The 15,785-nt window shown below is 38.4% G+C and overlaps 2 protein-coding genes across 2 annotated transcripts; both read right to left on the reverse strand.

Annotated features, from left to right (window-relative positions):
• Positions 1-1,518: 1,518 nt before the first annotated feature.
• On the reverse strand, positions 1,519-3,956 carry LOC131251878 (DNA-directed RNA polymerase V subunit 1-like). The gene is made up of 3 exons (XM_058252872.1): positions 3,876-3,956; positions 1,902-1,991; positions 1,519-1,696 (listed from the first exon to the last, which is right to left on the reverse strand). Exons 1-3 carry the CDS (start codon positions 3,954-3,956, stop codon positions 1,523-1,525), a joined length of 345 nt encoding a protein of 114 aa, XP_058108855.1. The 3' UTR covers positions 1,519-1,522.
• A 7,508-nt stretch (positions 3,957-11,464) lies between these two features.
• On the reverse strand, positions 11,465-14,757 carry LOC131251879 (disease resistance protein RGA2-like). Its single transcript, XM_058252873.1, has one exon. It carries the CDS (start codon positions 14,513-14,515, stop codon positions 11,465-11,467), a length of 3,051 nt encoding a protein of 1,016 aa, XP_058108856.1. The 5' UTR covers positions 14,516-14,757.
• Positions 14,758-15,785: the final 1,028 nt, after the last annotated feature.

Raw genomic sequence — 15,785 nt, forward strand, 5'->3', positions numbered from 1 at the left:
TCACAATTTGTTATGATAAATCATTGCTTCTAAAAACTATAGCATTGGCTATAAGAAGAAACATGGTTTTGTTTCAATATACTGTTCATTGCAGATATTGTAATTGATGGTTTCTCCTGCTTCACGATGGGAATACTAGAGATTTAAGCTAAAAGTTCTAAAAACTTGAGGAAGGAAACACTTGAATTTTAAGCTAAAAGTTCTAAAAAGTGTGACCCAGCTTGAGTAGCTTTTGGACATTTTTGTCCCCACAATTAGCTTCCTAGGGCTGAAAACTTTCAATACTCAATGGGTTTTGAAAGAAATTTCAAATGAAGTCAAGGGTATATTAGAAACTAAAAAATGTGGCTTTTGTTGGTTAAACAGTTCCGATTTTCCCTAGAAAAGGCTACAACAGGTTTGGATTTTCCCACAAGAAGCATTTCCCACAAAGGTTTTGATATGGTCGCTCCTTTAACAAAATTTGGTGATGGAGGCTGGTTTACACCCCCAAATTGCATCCTTCGATTTATTTATGTCATTCATGTTCTCAATACAACCACATAGAAGCTATCTACATGACTATATCAATCTCTTCTACCTATCTACATGTATTTGCATGTATTTGCATTTGTATACCTCAATGTCAAACTTCAGGTTCTTTTGGATGAACCTACTTTCCAACAAGATTACTTTCCACCAGATGGTTGGTGTAGTTCCTAGACTTGCGAGATTCGTACTCAAGGGGCCAATAAAGTAAAATTCAGCAGATGGAAAGTAATGCTTCATACACAAACTAGTAATGTTGTTGTGCTATCATGTACCAGTGAAATCCCAAAAAAAAAGAAGTAAATATGAGCAAGTACCCGTGAAAGTGTTGCATGATAAGAGAAGTAAGAGCAGTCACAAGCGTCTTTGCATTTGGCCTCTCACGAGGTTCATATTGCAAGCAACGAGAAGCCAATTGCACCAACTCAGTTCCATCATCATTTGAGATGTGGCCTTCCAAGCAAGAATCCATTAGCATCAGGAAACTCTTACCACGTATAAGGTTTGTTGACTTACTGTTTGTTGTTACTAATTATGAACAATGGAATCATGTCTTCTTGTTCTAAACCCATAATGTCAAACTTCCCAGTAAGATTTGTTGCTGAAAACAAGATAACTCTATCATCTTCATTCACTGCTTCCTTTCCCAACTCGACCAGATTGATATCAGAATGCCTGCCAGGAAAGAAGGAACCAGTCCAATCATAGAACAGCATTAAAAAAAAAAAAAAAAAAAAGAAAAAGAAAGACACCATGTATGGGTGGATGCCAATTACTAATAAAATGCATGCAATAGGTACATGTTTAGAAAAAAGAAGCCAATTTCATAGAAAGAACAAAATAAAACACATTATGGGACATGAAATACTAATTCTTGGCATTATATTTCACAACATCTAATAAGCACTTCATACATGTGTGGCATCCAGGCTTGGATAAAGCACTTCATCTGAAGACTTCTCAATAGGGAAAGAACTCCAAACAGGATTAACAATCAAACAACAATGGTAAAGGGAAGAAAACTAACTTCTTTCTTGCTCCACATAATTTGGAAAGGTGTTCCTGTGCCAACGGCGACATGTTTACCCCAAGAACATGATGCAACTATACTGGATAGTGAATCCGTGTGACACCTTTCAGCTGCTCTCTCAAAACATTTAATTGGCCTCTGCATCCCATCATATTTAGAGATGATAGCTGATACATGCACATTCATTTACTACTCTTTTTTTGGTCAAATTTTAAAGATGTTAGTAAAATAACCAAGGCATGGTTACCCTTTGTTTCCATCTTATGAACTGCAAATGACATTCACTATCTATAATTCCTTTCTAAATCATGGTAAAATAAAAGGAAAGATTAAATGCTCTTACATCAACTGAATATGCACTTCCAAACGGGAACTTAAGAAGCATGGCCCAAAGAAGCGGAGGGGACTGAAACATGAAGGCCACTGCAATACTCTGAAATAATGAATGAAATATTTATTAGCTTAAGAAGCATGGCCCAAAGAAACGGAGGGAACTGCACATGACCACCCACTTCCTTTCATTGATCATCCAAAAAAATGAAGATCAATCAGCTGATTAATAATCAAACTATTGTAATTATTAGTTTAAGTTACTGCTAAAATAGGATCAGCGATATAAACAGTTTTAAGTTGTGACCATGCCACTTGTGCAGTTTTTGACATCATGAATATCACCTTAACAACATAGTAGAGTAACTAACGTTTTCCAAATCAGAAGGGGCAAAAACTTAATTTGGTAGCTTAGCTAACACTAGTTATGCTATCATCTTAAAACAATCACAATTTGGGGATTTGTTTATAAATGACAAAAAGGAATGGTGTTATTACAAATATGAAAACTAGAGGGAGCTTTGTCTTCTATTGCTAAAAGGAAGGGTTGTATATGCAAAAACCTCTAAAAAATATTTATCATATGAAATACAGAACCATGGTTGATCAAGGTTTAGCTAAGGATCAGCAACATTACTGCAATGCTTCTATGAGGGTTCTGCTCCATGCCCTTCTAAAGTTGGACTAAGATCTCTCTCCCCTTCTGTCAGCATCTGTTCAAGAACACTGGAGAAGAATCTTTTGACTAGTGAAATGTTCAGAATGCAACCAAGATACAGGTACATACAAGCTGGGCTAATCATGCATGTAAATTTTGTTGCGGAAATCATTTTCCACAGCTATAGTTGTGAATTGTAACTAATCCTCGCCATAACCGTCCTAAGAAATCAGAGTTTGGAGGACCCCTGACTCAACCTTTCCATAGTTGATCCTCACAAGTCACACCCGTGCTCACCAAAGAGCACACCCTTCAAAACCATATTATAAAGGACAGCTAGGCCTTAAAGATGATACACACCAGACGGCGTCTTGAAAGGTATGTAAAAACAGGAAGATTTATGAAAATATAAGAGGAAGTATGGATTCTTGCAACACCTCTTGATTACTTCTTTCCACTGTGTACATTTGGAGATAGACAAGGTTGTCTAGTCTCAGTGACTCATGCACTGAGGATGTTTCTGAACTAGCATTATTGATTCGGGTTTGAGATCTCTTTGATGTCAGTCTCTTTTTCTTTTCTTTTTTCTTTTCTTTTTTTTTTTTCCATGTGTCATCACTTAATCAACGTGTTCACTATTTTTTCTACTTTGATTACTTGGGGGCTGTTTGGGGCGAGGGATTTTTGGCAGGGATTTGTGAAATCCATGGATTTCAAATCTCCCCTATTTATCGTTTGCAGGGATTGTCAAATTCGTGGATTTCCTAAATGCAAGCCTCCATAAATCCATGCCCCCTCTACTGTCTATCAAATGCAAGCCATTGCCCTCTCTGCTGTCTATCAAAGGCAAAAAGAAATAGAAAAAGAAAACTAGAAAATTTATGCATTTCAAAATTCGCTAATTAAACAGCAAATGTAACACGAAAATGCTGAAAATTTAGGCAAATGTAGCATGAAGATCGAAAGTTCTACAATTAAAAATATCAAACTATTACAAGTCAACCAAAGATCCAGCAAAACAGGAAAAAAGAAAAAAGAAAATCCAAACTGATTAGATTCGACTAGATGAGCAAAAAATGCAAGAAATTTTATAAAAATTTATAAATTCAAGGTCAAAAGAACCAGATCAAACAAGAACATCTATTCAATCAAACTAAAATGAATCACCGAAAATTTACAGTAAAAATGTAAAAAAAAAAAAAAAAAAAAAAAAAAAAGGCCAAAAATACAAGATCAAGATCAAAACAACAAGATCAAGTAAATACAACCAAATTCCACTCAATCTAACTTCGAAATCAAATAGAATAGGGAAAAGAAAAGGATCGATACCTCTGCAACATAGGCGGCGAAAGCATTGCTGGCGAACGTTCCCGCGAACGAGATCTCAATCTTGGGCTTGAGATCAGACATGGGAGCTGTGCACTGGCGCCGGAGAATGCCGATCTGGTGTCGGAAAAGCGATCGATGGGGCCGTTTGAATGTGGGCGCTCAATGGAAGATGAAAGACGGAAAAGAGGAAAGGAGGGAGAAGGGGCGCTCGATCGATTTGGGATGGATATGAAAATCCTCTTCCAAATAACATAGAATTTTAAAATCCGTATGAGTTTTCTACTAGATAATAACACAAAGTTTATTAATGGCCGTACATGTATGGGACCAATTTCTGGATGGTTAAGATTGTATTATATAATAAAAATTATACAAATATTTACCATTTACAACTATACCGATTTTTTGGATGGTCTGGATAACTCTATAGCTTAGCCACTGTTGTTATAAACAAGTCACCACTATTTTATATAAAATACAAAACTCATAAAGAAAAACAAAAAAATGAAAACGTGAGGTCAAGCTTTGGATCTAGTATGGCTTTGTGGCCCCACCATGATCGATTTGTTTCATCCATGCCGTCCATCCATTTCTCAACATAATTTTATCATCGATCCTAAAAAATGAGCATGAATTAAAACTTGGGTTGACAACACAATGCGAAAACAATAGTGATTGGACAACCACCATTAAAAATCTAGCCCATCCATTACCTGTTGCCACTTGGATGAGGAGTCATACCAAGTTTCAGACCCATCCAAATTTAAGGTGGGGCCCACCAACTGCTTTTATATATTTTAGGCATGTCTTCACATGATTTTAGATGATATGGCCCATCAAAGTTCTGTATACGGCTGATTTATGGGATATCTTATAATTTAAAGGGGACCCATCAAATGCATGGTATTGATTTTTGACACACGTCATGGTGGGGCCCACCCGGCTCGACCTCATGGAGAGTTCCCATGAGCTCGACGTATAGAACATTTTCCATATATATATATATATATATATATATAATTTAAATAATATAAAAACCTATGATGTATTTGTTATACCCACATCGTTCATCCATTTTGAGATATCATTTTAAGTCAGGAGCAAAAGAATGAGACCGATAAAAATCTGTAGTGGCCCCCACCACAGAAAACAATGGGAGGGTGATTCCCACCGTTGAAACTATCCTAAGACCCATCATAATGTTTATTTGAAATCTAATTGGTTCAAAACTAAAAAAAAATTTTTAAAAATGGTTTGTGGGGCCATACATTATGGTGGGGCCCACACAGCACTAACCACCAGCCATTGAATGGTCTAGGGGGAGTAGCCAATCTATTCCCATTATTTGTGGTGTGGTCCATTTAATCTTTGGATATGATTCATTTTTTAGATAATTCTATAAAATGATCTCGAAAAATGGATGAATGGTGTGTGTTGATCCCAAATTTTCGGTAAATTCAAAATTCAAGTGGACCATGCCACACAAAACAGTGTGGAGTAATGATTTCCACCGTTGATACCTTCCTTAGGCCCACAATAATGTTTATTTTCCATCCAACATGTTCATAATATCTAAAAGATATGAATGAAGCAAAAACACAAACATTAGCTTATCCAAAACTTCTATCAAATGCATGGTGTTGATGTTCGACACACATCATGATAGGCCCCACAAAACTTACTAACATTAATTCTTAGAGTCTCAGGGTGTCAATAAGTTGGGTCACAAATTTGTCTAGAATATTTAACCCATTTTACATGTCTGGTCCATTCACTCTATTTTACTGATCATTACCCTTAAATTGACTAGTTACTCGCCCCAATCATGTTACATATGAGAAAGATATTGGGCAAACAAGATTGATCAACAATTTGAGTGAATTTTGATTTAAACATCTGAAGTTATTACTCTTCAATCTAGACTGATCTGATTATCCAAAAACGGTTAAAGGTTGTTCATAATATCAAAAATATATGAATGAATAAAAAACACAAACATCAGCTTGATCCAAAACTTCTATGGCCTCCAAGAAATTTTAAATGGTAGAGGTTCAATCACACTATTTCTTGTGGTGTGGTTCACTTAAGCTTTGGATATGATTCCTTTTTGTTCTTTAGACCTCAAATTATCTGTTAACATGGATGAATGGAGTGGATAGAATAAATAAATAACAGTGGACCCCACAGAGTTTACTCTGGTAAGGGTAACGAGTAACCCAAATGTAGTAGAGAAGGGTTTCCTTAAAACATTTATAATCATATATTGAGCCTGCCTAAATGTGATTCACATATCCAACCCACTCATTATGTGTGTCCCACTTGGATGAAGGATCAGACCAAGTTTCAACCGCATCCATGTCTGTATTAACTTATAAACAGATTGGATCTCAAATAAACATCGCGGCCGACCCTAAGAAGGTTTCAATAATGGGTGTCACTGTCCCACTCTTTTCTATGGTGGGTCCACTTGAACTTTGGATATGCCCCGTCAATCAGATGCACCATTCCATGGTAGGCCACAAGCTTAAAAATAAAGTCAATCCATGACTTGGGTGGGCCACACCACATACTATAGTTGAGAGAGTTACCCTCCCATTAAAACATTCATAATCATTTATTGGGCCCACCTAGATGTGGTTCATAGATCCAGCCCATTCATTATGTGTGTCCCGCTTGGATGAGGAATCAGACCAAGTTTCATACACATCCAAAACTCATGTGGGCCCCACCAAATACTTTTATATGTTTTAGGGATGTCTTCACATAGTTTTAGATGCCATGGCCCACCCAAGTCTCGTATATGACTGATTTTTGGACTTAAAGGGGACACATCAAATGCATGGTGTTGATGTTCTACACACATCATGGTGGGGCCCACACAGATTAACCTCATGGGAAGTTCCCATGATGTGACCTTATAGTACTATTTCACTATTTAGGTAACTCCTTCATGGGTGTTACTCTAACCATGTAGGGCCCACCTTAATATATTTTATGTATATTGACATCGTCCATATATTTTTCCATCATATTTTAGGATATGATTTCAAATCACAAGAACTCAATAATCTCAGGTGGGCCATATCAATCAAAACAATGATGAATAACCATTAAAAACCTTTTGAAGGCTACAAAAGTTTTGGATCAATTTAATCTTTGTAGTTTTCCTTCACCTAGATCTCCTTTACATTGTCAACAAGTTGGATTGCAAATAAACATTACTAAAACCTTATGATGGGCTCTTTATAATTTTTAATGGCGAGGTACTATATTATCATTCTTTTCAATGGTGTGGTCTACTTAAGATTTAAATCTACACAATTTTTTATACCTGGCCCAAAAATGGGTTGGAGAAATGTATGGGCGGTAAGGATATACAACACATCATCAAAATCTCACTTTTGTTATCTAACTTTTCAATTTTTCTTGTCAAAATACAAAATTTAGTGTTCTTTTTTAAAAAATATATTTTTTTACATCATCAAAATCTAGTTTTGTCAATTTTTTCACAATTTTGTTTAATTTTTTTAATTTTCTTTTTCAAAATATCATTTTTTTTAATCTCACTGTTGTTATATAACTTTTCAATTTTTGTTGTCAAAATATAAAATCTAGTTTTCTTTTTTTAAAAATATATTTTTTTACATATTATCAATTTTTTCACAATTTTGTTTAATTTTTAAAATTTTCTTTTTCAAAATATCATTTTTTTATCGAAATTTTTTTTTTCAAAATTATCAACATTATTCAAAGTTCTTAATTTTTTTTTTTAAATCTAGATTTTTATAAAATTACAATTTTTTTTCAAAATTTAAATTTTTCTTAAACATTGTTAATTATTTTTCTAAGCTTCTTAAATATTTTTTTTTTTCGAAATTTATAATTTTTATGAGCTTTTTCATTTTTGACTTGAGCATTAGAGACGGCCTTTGACAGGGCTATAAGACGGTTTAAGACCGTCTCTAATAGAGACGGTCCTTGACAGTCCCTAATAGAGACAGTTTAGGGCCGTCTCTAATAGAGACAGTCCTTGACCGTCTCTAATAGAGACAGTCTTTGACAGTCTCTAATAAAGACGGTCTTTGACAGGGTTGTAAGACGGCTTAGGACCGTCTCTAATAGAGACGGTCTTTGACAGTCTCAGATTGTAAGTAAAAGAAGGCCAACGACCGTCTCTAATGTAGACGGCCAATGACCGTCTCAGATGACTGCATATAAGACGGTCAAGGACCATCTCTAATGAGGACGGCTAATGACCGTCTCAAATGACCCATATAAGACGGTCAACGACCGTCTTAAATGATTTGTGGACGTTCAAATTTTTTAAGACAATATTAAAGACGGTTAGGGGCCGTCTAAAATTTTAGAGACGGTTTACGGCCGTCTCTAAAGCGTCTTTAAACCAAGCAATTTTAGAGACGGTTCAGAACCGTCTCTAAATCCGTCATTTTTTTCCACTTTTCACGTAGTGACTTCTGTTTCTATATTACCAGCACAACCTAGGCCACGGGAACTTATGGATGGATTTAAGCAATTTGCCAAGTTGAAGAGCCCAGAGTTATCAGAGAGCAGCCTTTATAGGTAAAGCACACAAATCCAATTTCCCTATGGTTAGATATATGTCCATATGTGCTTTTGACACGTTTAGTTTCCTTCAACAGTTACATCCACCAATACATTCAGTCGTTGGAGAGGGATGTCAGGTTTGACACGATTGAAGGAATAAATGAGAAGACCCGAAAGCGTTTCAAAAATCCAAAATTATTATATAGTAACTGTGCCAAAATATGTAAGCATGCTTCTGTTGCTTGGTGCCGATCCATTCTTATTGGTTTGGCCTTGATCACACCATTACTTGCTGAAAATGCAAGCGTTCAGGCTCCTTCAACCGTAGCTGCTGGTTCAGAACCTGGCCTGCTGCTTTATGATGTTCTGAGCTTTTGTTTTGGCTCCATGCTTTCAAGATCCATTCCCCATTGCCTCTGATCCTGTATCTCATGACCTTACTAAAATAGTGTACTGTAATTTTATTTGAGAGAAGATTTAGAGTGTTGGATGGAGCAGTTGAACTGATATGTCGTGCTTTACAAAATCATTGTCATCGTCTCATTTCCAAGTTTGGAAGTGTTAAAAGAGCTGGAGAGGTTTCTTACAGCCCTAATTCTCACATTTGAAAGATGGATGGCCTTCCTTAAAGTGACGGTTTGAGGTGAAAGTAGTAAATGGCTAAATATTTTGGCAAATGTGATTAAAACAAATAATAATAATAAATAAATAAATAAACCACTCCTTATAATAATAAAGGCCATTACATGAATGGTCCTGATATATACATTTCTCTGCCACGTGTTCTTTGTAGAGATGGTTCTACAATAACATCTCCCCAAGACCGAGATATACGATTTGTATGGTTGGGAGGTTATTAGAACCCAGCACCTACTAGACCCTACCATGGATGGGTTACTGTTCACATGGCAGATCCAAAATACAATGAACTAAGGGGTTTAAACTTGTTCTTAAAATTCCTTCCTAAAATCTGACCATTGGCAACAATAATAAGCATTCAAAACTCTATCTAAAATTGTGCCTAAAATGTGACCGTTGGCACCAGAACAGTTTAAAATTGTTCCTAAAATTCCGTTGAAACGGTACCCAAAACAGTTCTAAACCGTTCCTGATTTTCTGCGACGCCTCTTTTAGGAACGTTATTGAACTGTTCCTGAAGCATTTAGGAGCGGTTTAGAACCGTTCCTAAATGATGATTTTGGTGTAGTATTCCAAGCAGACATTGGGGCTATATCCATTAGATATGTGTATCTGGTCCAATTCAGTCAAACAGTTGACATTCCAAAATACAAAGATGAAGGAATCTACCAAAAATATTTTCAAGATTGGAAAATCATAGGCATTGAAATCTTAAAATTTAAAAAAAAAAAAAAAAAAAAAAAAAAAAAAAAAAACCTGACACTTCATTTAACAAAGATGTACAGAGCAATAGGCATTGAAATCAATAACACTCAAAGTCGTGCTCAAAAGGACAGTCTAAATTCAACAGAAAACATTGAATTCCATATATCGTGAAGCCCAACTTGTATAGGATTTGGATCACTAAACACAACCCTAAATATCATATTATCACATTGTGATTAGAGTTGTACACAAGCTAAACCAAGTTGAACTTGGCCTAGCTTGGCTCAGCTCAGCTGGGAGGCTACCCCAGCTTGAACTTAGCTCGGCTCAGTCGTCAAGCTTCACTGGCCAACTCAGCTCGGCTCAGTCGTCAAGCTTCACTGGCCAACTCAGCTCGATCAGCAGCTTGGGCTAGCCCGAGCTAAGTTTGAGCCAAACTTGAGCTCAATCTTTTGAGCTGAATTCGAATTCAAGCCTACAAGCTGAGTTCGAGTTTAGATTTTAGAATTTTTAATATATAATATATATTTTTTATTTAAATATATACATATTTATATTAAGTGAACCTGATTTGAGTCAAATCGATTCGAACTAAGTCAAGTTTCGAGCCGAGTCGAGTTGAGCTTGGTGTAGCTCAAATTCAGCTCAAAATTTTTTCGAGCTCAAAAAATCAGCTCGACTTGGCTCAAATACAATTTCAAGTCGAGTCGAGTTGAGCTTCTCCGAGTCAAGTAGAGCGAGTTAACCGAGCTGATACGGTTTGCTTACAGCTCTAATCGTGATTCCTTTGGGATGTATTTGTGCCAGTAAACTTTTATGAAAAATGCTTCAGCACTCAGCCCTCATAAGTTACACTGCTGCTCCTGGTTGCATTGGGAAACTTTGACAGTCCAATCCATTTTTAGACTATTTATTTGGTCCATCACACGTTTCATGGGATGGGCTTGCAAATGTCACACCAATCTGGCAAAGCGTTAATCATTCGACCAATGACCTTTAATATCTAAGGTCTAGATTATCTACACAAAAATAAGTTATATCAACGATTCAATTCGCTTTTTGTTAGGCAATTATAACCATTCCATCCCTGAATTGGAAAAAAAAAAAAGACAGCTATAAAGAAAAGGCCAAATTAAAGTTGGATTGGATCATCTAATCAACCTGATTTTTACCTCAGGTGGTCCTCAAGACCGGTTAACTTATTGAATGGGTTGGATGTGGCAGGGGCATGAAAGGTTGGAGTTATGTACTGGGTGAACTAACTTGTAGTCGAATCAAAATATCTCTCGTGTACGTAATACGTTAAAGCGGCTTACTAGGTGGCCCCTGCATGTGTATATGTCTGGAATTGTCACACGTGTACAAAATAAATGGACCGTTAAGAAAAAGTGACCGACTATCCCATATACATGTGCGTGGGTGAAGGTGGGCGGGACCATCATAAGCTTTATTAACAAAAAATAAAAAAGTATGTACATAAGATAGAGGGGGGCATAGAACCTGACCTCCAAAGCAAATAACAAGAACACACTTGAAACAAGCAAAAGACAATCAACATCTGATAAACAGCTTAAAATTGAAAAAGAAAAAAGAAAAAAGAAAAAAGAGAAAAAGTGGAGTTACAGGGAGAAGCAACACAATTCTTAAAAACAAAAGCAAAAGAAAATCCTATCCTCCTTTTATCGACAAAATGTGATTTTTGGGATGTGAGGAATCTTGTGCCGATCTTTTCCTTCATCTCCGTAGCGCTCTTTTAAGAGTCGACATTCGTTGATCTTCAATTCTTGAAGCATGGTGAGCTGTTGCAACTCCTCATCTGGTAGAGACTCCAACTTCCGACACCGGTGGATTTCCAGAGTTTTGAGGGCTTTGAATTGTCCCAACCAACCACAAGGGAACGATTTCAGCTGACTCCTCCCGTAAATAATCAAATGTTTAAGGTTGGGGAGGACGGGTAAGGTCCCTCCCGATGACAACATCCCTTCGTTACTTATTTCTAAAGTCAGCTTCTGGAGGAGCGGTGGAAGGTTGGTTGGCAACTCCTTCAATTTTGGGCACCATTTTACTTCTAATTGGAGGAGAGATGGCATAACCTCTCCAACTCCACCTCTCAATTCCCACTCCTCCCAATTTTGCATGCCAAAGAAGATGAGGGTCTGGAGTTTAGGGAATGAGACAACACATATTCCACTTCCGACATTGTTATCAACCCCACTAAACTCAACACCCACCTTTCTTACCTCATTCATGTACGAAATAGAAAGGTATTTAAGGGACGGTAATTTCCCAAAACCTGGCAATTGTATACACTCCCAACAAGCCGAGAGTGACATCCTGACTAGATTGGAGAACACCGGATCCTCTATCCACTTGGGAAGCTTCGAACCTCTATAATAACATATTTGAAACTCTTTCAAGTTTGTGTGGGGCTGGAGAAATTCAAGCACGTCCTCCATTCTCTTCTTCTCTTCATCCAACAGCTCACCGCCTTCAACCTTGTACCTGAAGGATAGAGTATGAAGATGCTGCTTCTTATTCAGTTCTGCCTCTCTAGCTTCGTCCCTGCTCCTGTTTTTGCCCATGCCGGTAATCCGAAGACTTCCTTGAAGATGATTGAGGTGTTTCAGTTCTCCACATTTACACCCTTTGTTGCCACCCCCAACAATGAACTCTGAGACCGTCCGAAGGCTAGTTAGTCTCCCTATACCCTGCGGTAAGTACTTCAGATTGAGACATAATTCTAATTCTAGATGTCTCAGGTTAATCATTTTCTTCATACCCCCAGGCAGTTTTTTTAGCTCCCCACAATGATTGAGTCTCAATGTTTGTAAATGTAGGCAATTACACACCTCCTCTGGCAACTCTTCTATGTTTGTGCGTGACAAATCAAGAAATCTCAAGTGTTTCAAATGTCCCACCGTTGGAGACAATTTCTTAATCCCGGTGTTACTCAAGTTCAATGCCCTAAGGCATCTCCATTGACGGAATGACATTCTTGGCATCATGAAGATTCTCGAGCCAATGAACAATGTCCGCAGCTTGTGGGCCTTCATCAGCTTGAGGGCCAACATGTAAGCCACTTCATCATCTTCATTAACAGCTACATCAGTGGCAAAGAAAGAATGACGGATGTTGTTGAAGTTTAACGAGGCTTGCTTTCCAATCGGCACCGGTGAACAGTCACTTCCTGCAACAGATAGTGCAAGATCATGAACTAAATCATGCATCTTGCACTTGCATATGTTACCGTCATCATCGTATTCTGCATCTTGGAGTAATGAGCGTCTTAGTAGATCATCAAAATACAGTCCACCAATTTCCTCCATGTCTTCACTACCCTCCGAGCAGATGAAACCCTGAGCCTCCCATAATTTGACTATCATACCCTTCTCTATCATCCAATCTTTCGGGAAAATAGAGAAATACGTGAAGCACTGCTTAAGAGCTAGAGGTAAATCATGGTAGCTTAGTAACAAAGCCGGTAAAATGCCTCCTAAGACATCACCTGACTTCCATACCTCGCTTCTCAAGACAAGCTCCCACTGCCTTCTCGTCTTTCTTGAGCACATGACACTCCCTATCGTCTTTGCTGCGAGAGGCACCCCTCCACACCTGTTTACGATTTTCCTTCCAATCTCTTCCAAATCCGAACGCTCTTCTGCACTCCGATGCTCAAGTGCCCTACGACTGAACACTAACCAGCAATCATCATCAGATAAAACATCCAGTTTGTGCATGTGAGTGCCTCCCATCCTCAATGCAACATCTTCCAAACGAGTGGTTACAATGATTCGACTCCCGTGTGCACCAGCTTGGAAGGGAAGTCTCAGCTTGTCCCACTTCTCGCTATCATGGCTCCAAACATCGTCAAGCACAAGCAAGAATCGCTTTGCTTGCAACATATCATGAAGACGATCCTGCAACGGGGCCAAGTCTGATAACTCACAACCATTCCCAGTTGCAGATTCGATGATTGATTTCGTGATACGTTTGACATCAAAATCTTCAGAAACACATACCCACATTCTCATGTCGAAATGCCCCTTGACATTTTCATCGTTGTAAATGAGTTGAGCAAGGGTGGTCTTGCCCAAGCCCCCCATTCCAACTATAGAAATGACGAAGGGCACCTCATTTACCTCTCTACTACTCCCCCGCAGCAACAAGTCTACGACTTTTTTTTTTTCATCTTCCCTCCCGACAATGAACCGCTGGTCAAGTAGGGAGCTTGTCTCTCGGTCTCTTATCTCTCCCCTCCTAACTTCGCTATCCACTCTCTCCCTCTCTCCACTATACACTATAAGACCCAATCGGCTCTTCTCTTTTTCAATAGAATCTAATCTACCCCTTACCTCCTTTATCCTACTCCCAATTTCGTGGCGTAACTTGACATTATTGAAACAAGTAACAGGGAAGAGGAAGCAAGTAACAGGGAAGCTGAAACAGGACACATCACCTTCATCTGGAGCTTGTGGTCTGAGAGCTTCTGTCGTCCACTCATCTACTATGTCATCCAAATCGTAGGCCACATCTTTGACCTTCTCTAACCAGATCGTCACTGCTTTGTCCTTCACACGCCTAGACTCAGCATCTTCAAGTACAGCTTGAATCAAGGTGAAAGTGCTGGAAAGCTCTTCGATCTCACTGTTGACACCCACCAACAAAGCCACCTCATCTTGGAGGACGGTCTTCAACTTCTCCCCCACGGTTGAAACGAGCCAATCAACCATATTTTCTTCTTATTTCTTTCTCCTTTTGGTATGTATGGATGGGAAAAAGGGAGGAATTTGATGTGTGAGAGAGCTCGGAAGGCTTAGAAATATCCAATGGTAAGGACTTTCGTGAGTCAAGAAGAGAGAGGATAAGAGAAGCAAAGAATGCTCTGAGTGAGAGAGAGAGAGAGAGAGAGAGAGAGAGATGCAAATGTAGAGAAGGATAGAAGATGAGATAGAATGCTGGGATCCAAATGGTGGAGATGAGATGGAATGCTGGGATCCGAATGGTGGAGATGGTTGAGAAGATGAGTATTGCAATGGCAGCGTGGTGGCTTTATAACAATAGCAAATAGTTTAGGTCATGGTCTACATAACGCGGTTTGGTTAGTGTGTCTGCCACTAGCTCGGTGGCTAGTGGTCGGTGCTATGTGGGCCCTACTATGATGTATGTTTTTTGTCCATGCGTCCATTCATTTTTACATATTATTATGGGAATTTGACCATAATGACCTCGAAGTTTAGTCAAATTACTTAACAAGATTCAACCTTTCAAATATTCCAAGAGTGGCCTCTGACAAGCTTTCGATATTGTTTTGGACGAAAATGCCCCTGTCCTTGGTTCAGATGTCGTACGGTCCTAGAGTGACGGATTGGCTACTCCCCCTACCACCAGCCAATGGCTGGTGCTCGGTGCTTTGTGGGCCCCACCATGATTTATGTGTGTCATCCATGTCGTTCATAATTCATGTCACCCATCCTTTTTGCTATGTCATTTTAAGGGTAAGGCATCCATGCCGTCCATAATCTATGCAGCCCATTCTTTTTGTCCTGTCATTTTAGAGGTAAGGCTCAAATGTCAGCCGACAAGGTGGATATAAGTGGATATTATCCAAGTCAGGACTTTTTGGGCCCACAGTGAGTTAGCTGACAAAGTGGATGAATCGGATCACTCCATTCTGAGCCTTAAGTTATGGTACCAATGGTTTGATAGAAAAGGAAGTGAATACGTTGAAAACCACAAGCACGATCCAGGCAACATGACAACCACGACCCATATAACATGGAAACTACGACCCATGCAAACCATGACTCATATAGGACCCATATGGCAACTACGACACATATAACATGACAACCATAACCAATATAACATGACAACCATGACCCATATAATTTGACAACCACGACCATATAACATGACAACCATGACCCATATAGCCCGCATTTCCTACTCCTACAGTCTATCAATAGTCATCTTATATTCGAAAAATATCAGGCTAGCTTT

This window comes from Magnolia sinica, chromosome 7 (assembly GCF_029962835.1).
Source record: "Magnolia sinica isolate HGM2019 chromosome 7, MsV1, whole genome shotgun sequence".
Lineage (NCBI taxonomy): Eukaryota > Viridiplantae > Streptophyta > Magnoliopsida > Magnoliales > Magnoliaceae > Magnolia > Magnolia sinica.

What these genes read in the sequence shown, in the direction of transcription:
- LOC131251878 (XM_058252872.1), bottom strand. Translation starts at nt 3,956, where the DNA reads ATGTCTGATCTCAAGCCCAAGATTGAGATCTCGTTCGCGGGAACGTTC. An exon ending in TCGCCGCCTATGTTGCAGAG is followed by an intron (nt 1,992 to 3,875) that starts GTATCGATCCTT and finishes TCATTATTTCAG; the next exon opens with AGTATTGCAGTGGCCTTCAT. An exon ending in GAAGTGCATATTCAGTTGAT is followed by an intron (nt 1,697 to 1,901) that starts GTAAGAGCATTT and finishes GATGGGATGCAG; the next exon opens with AGGCCAATTAAATGTTTTGA.
- LOC131251879 (XM_058252873.1), bottom strand. Translation starts at nt 14,515, where the DNA reads ATGGTTGATTGGCTCGTTTCAACCGTGGGGGAGAAGTTGAAGACCGTC.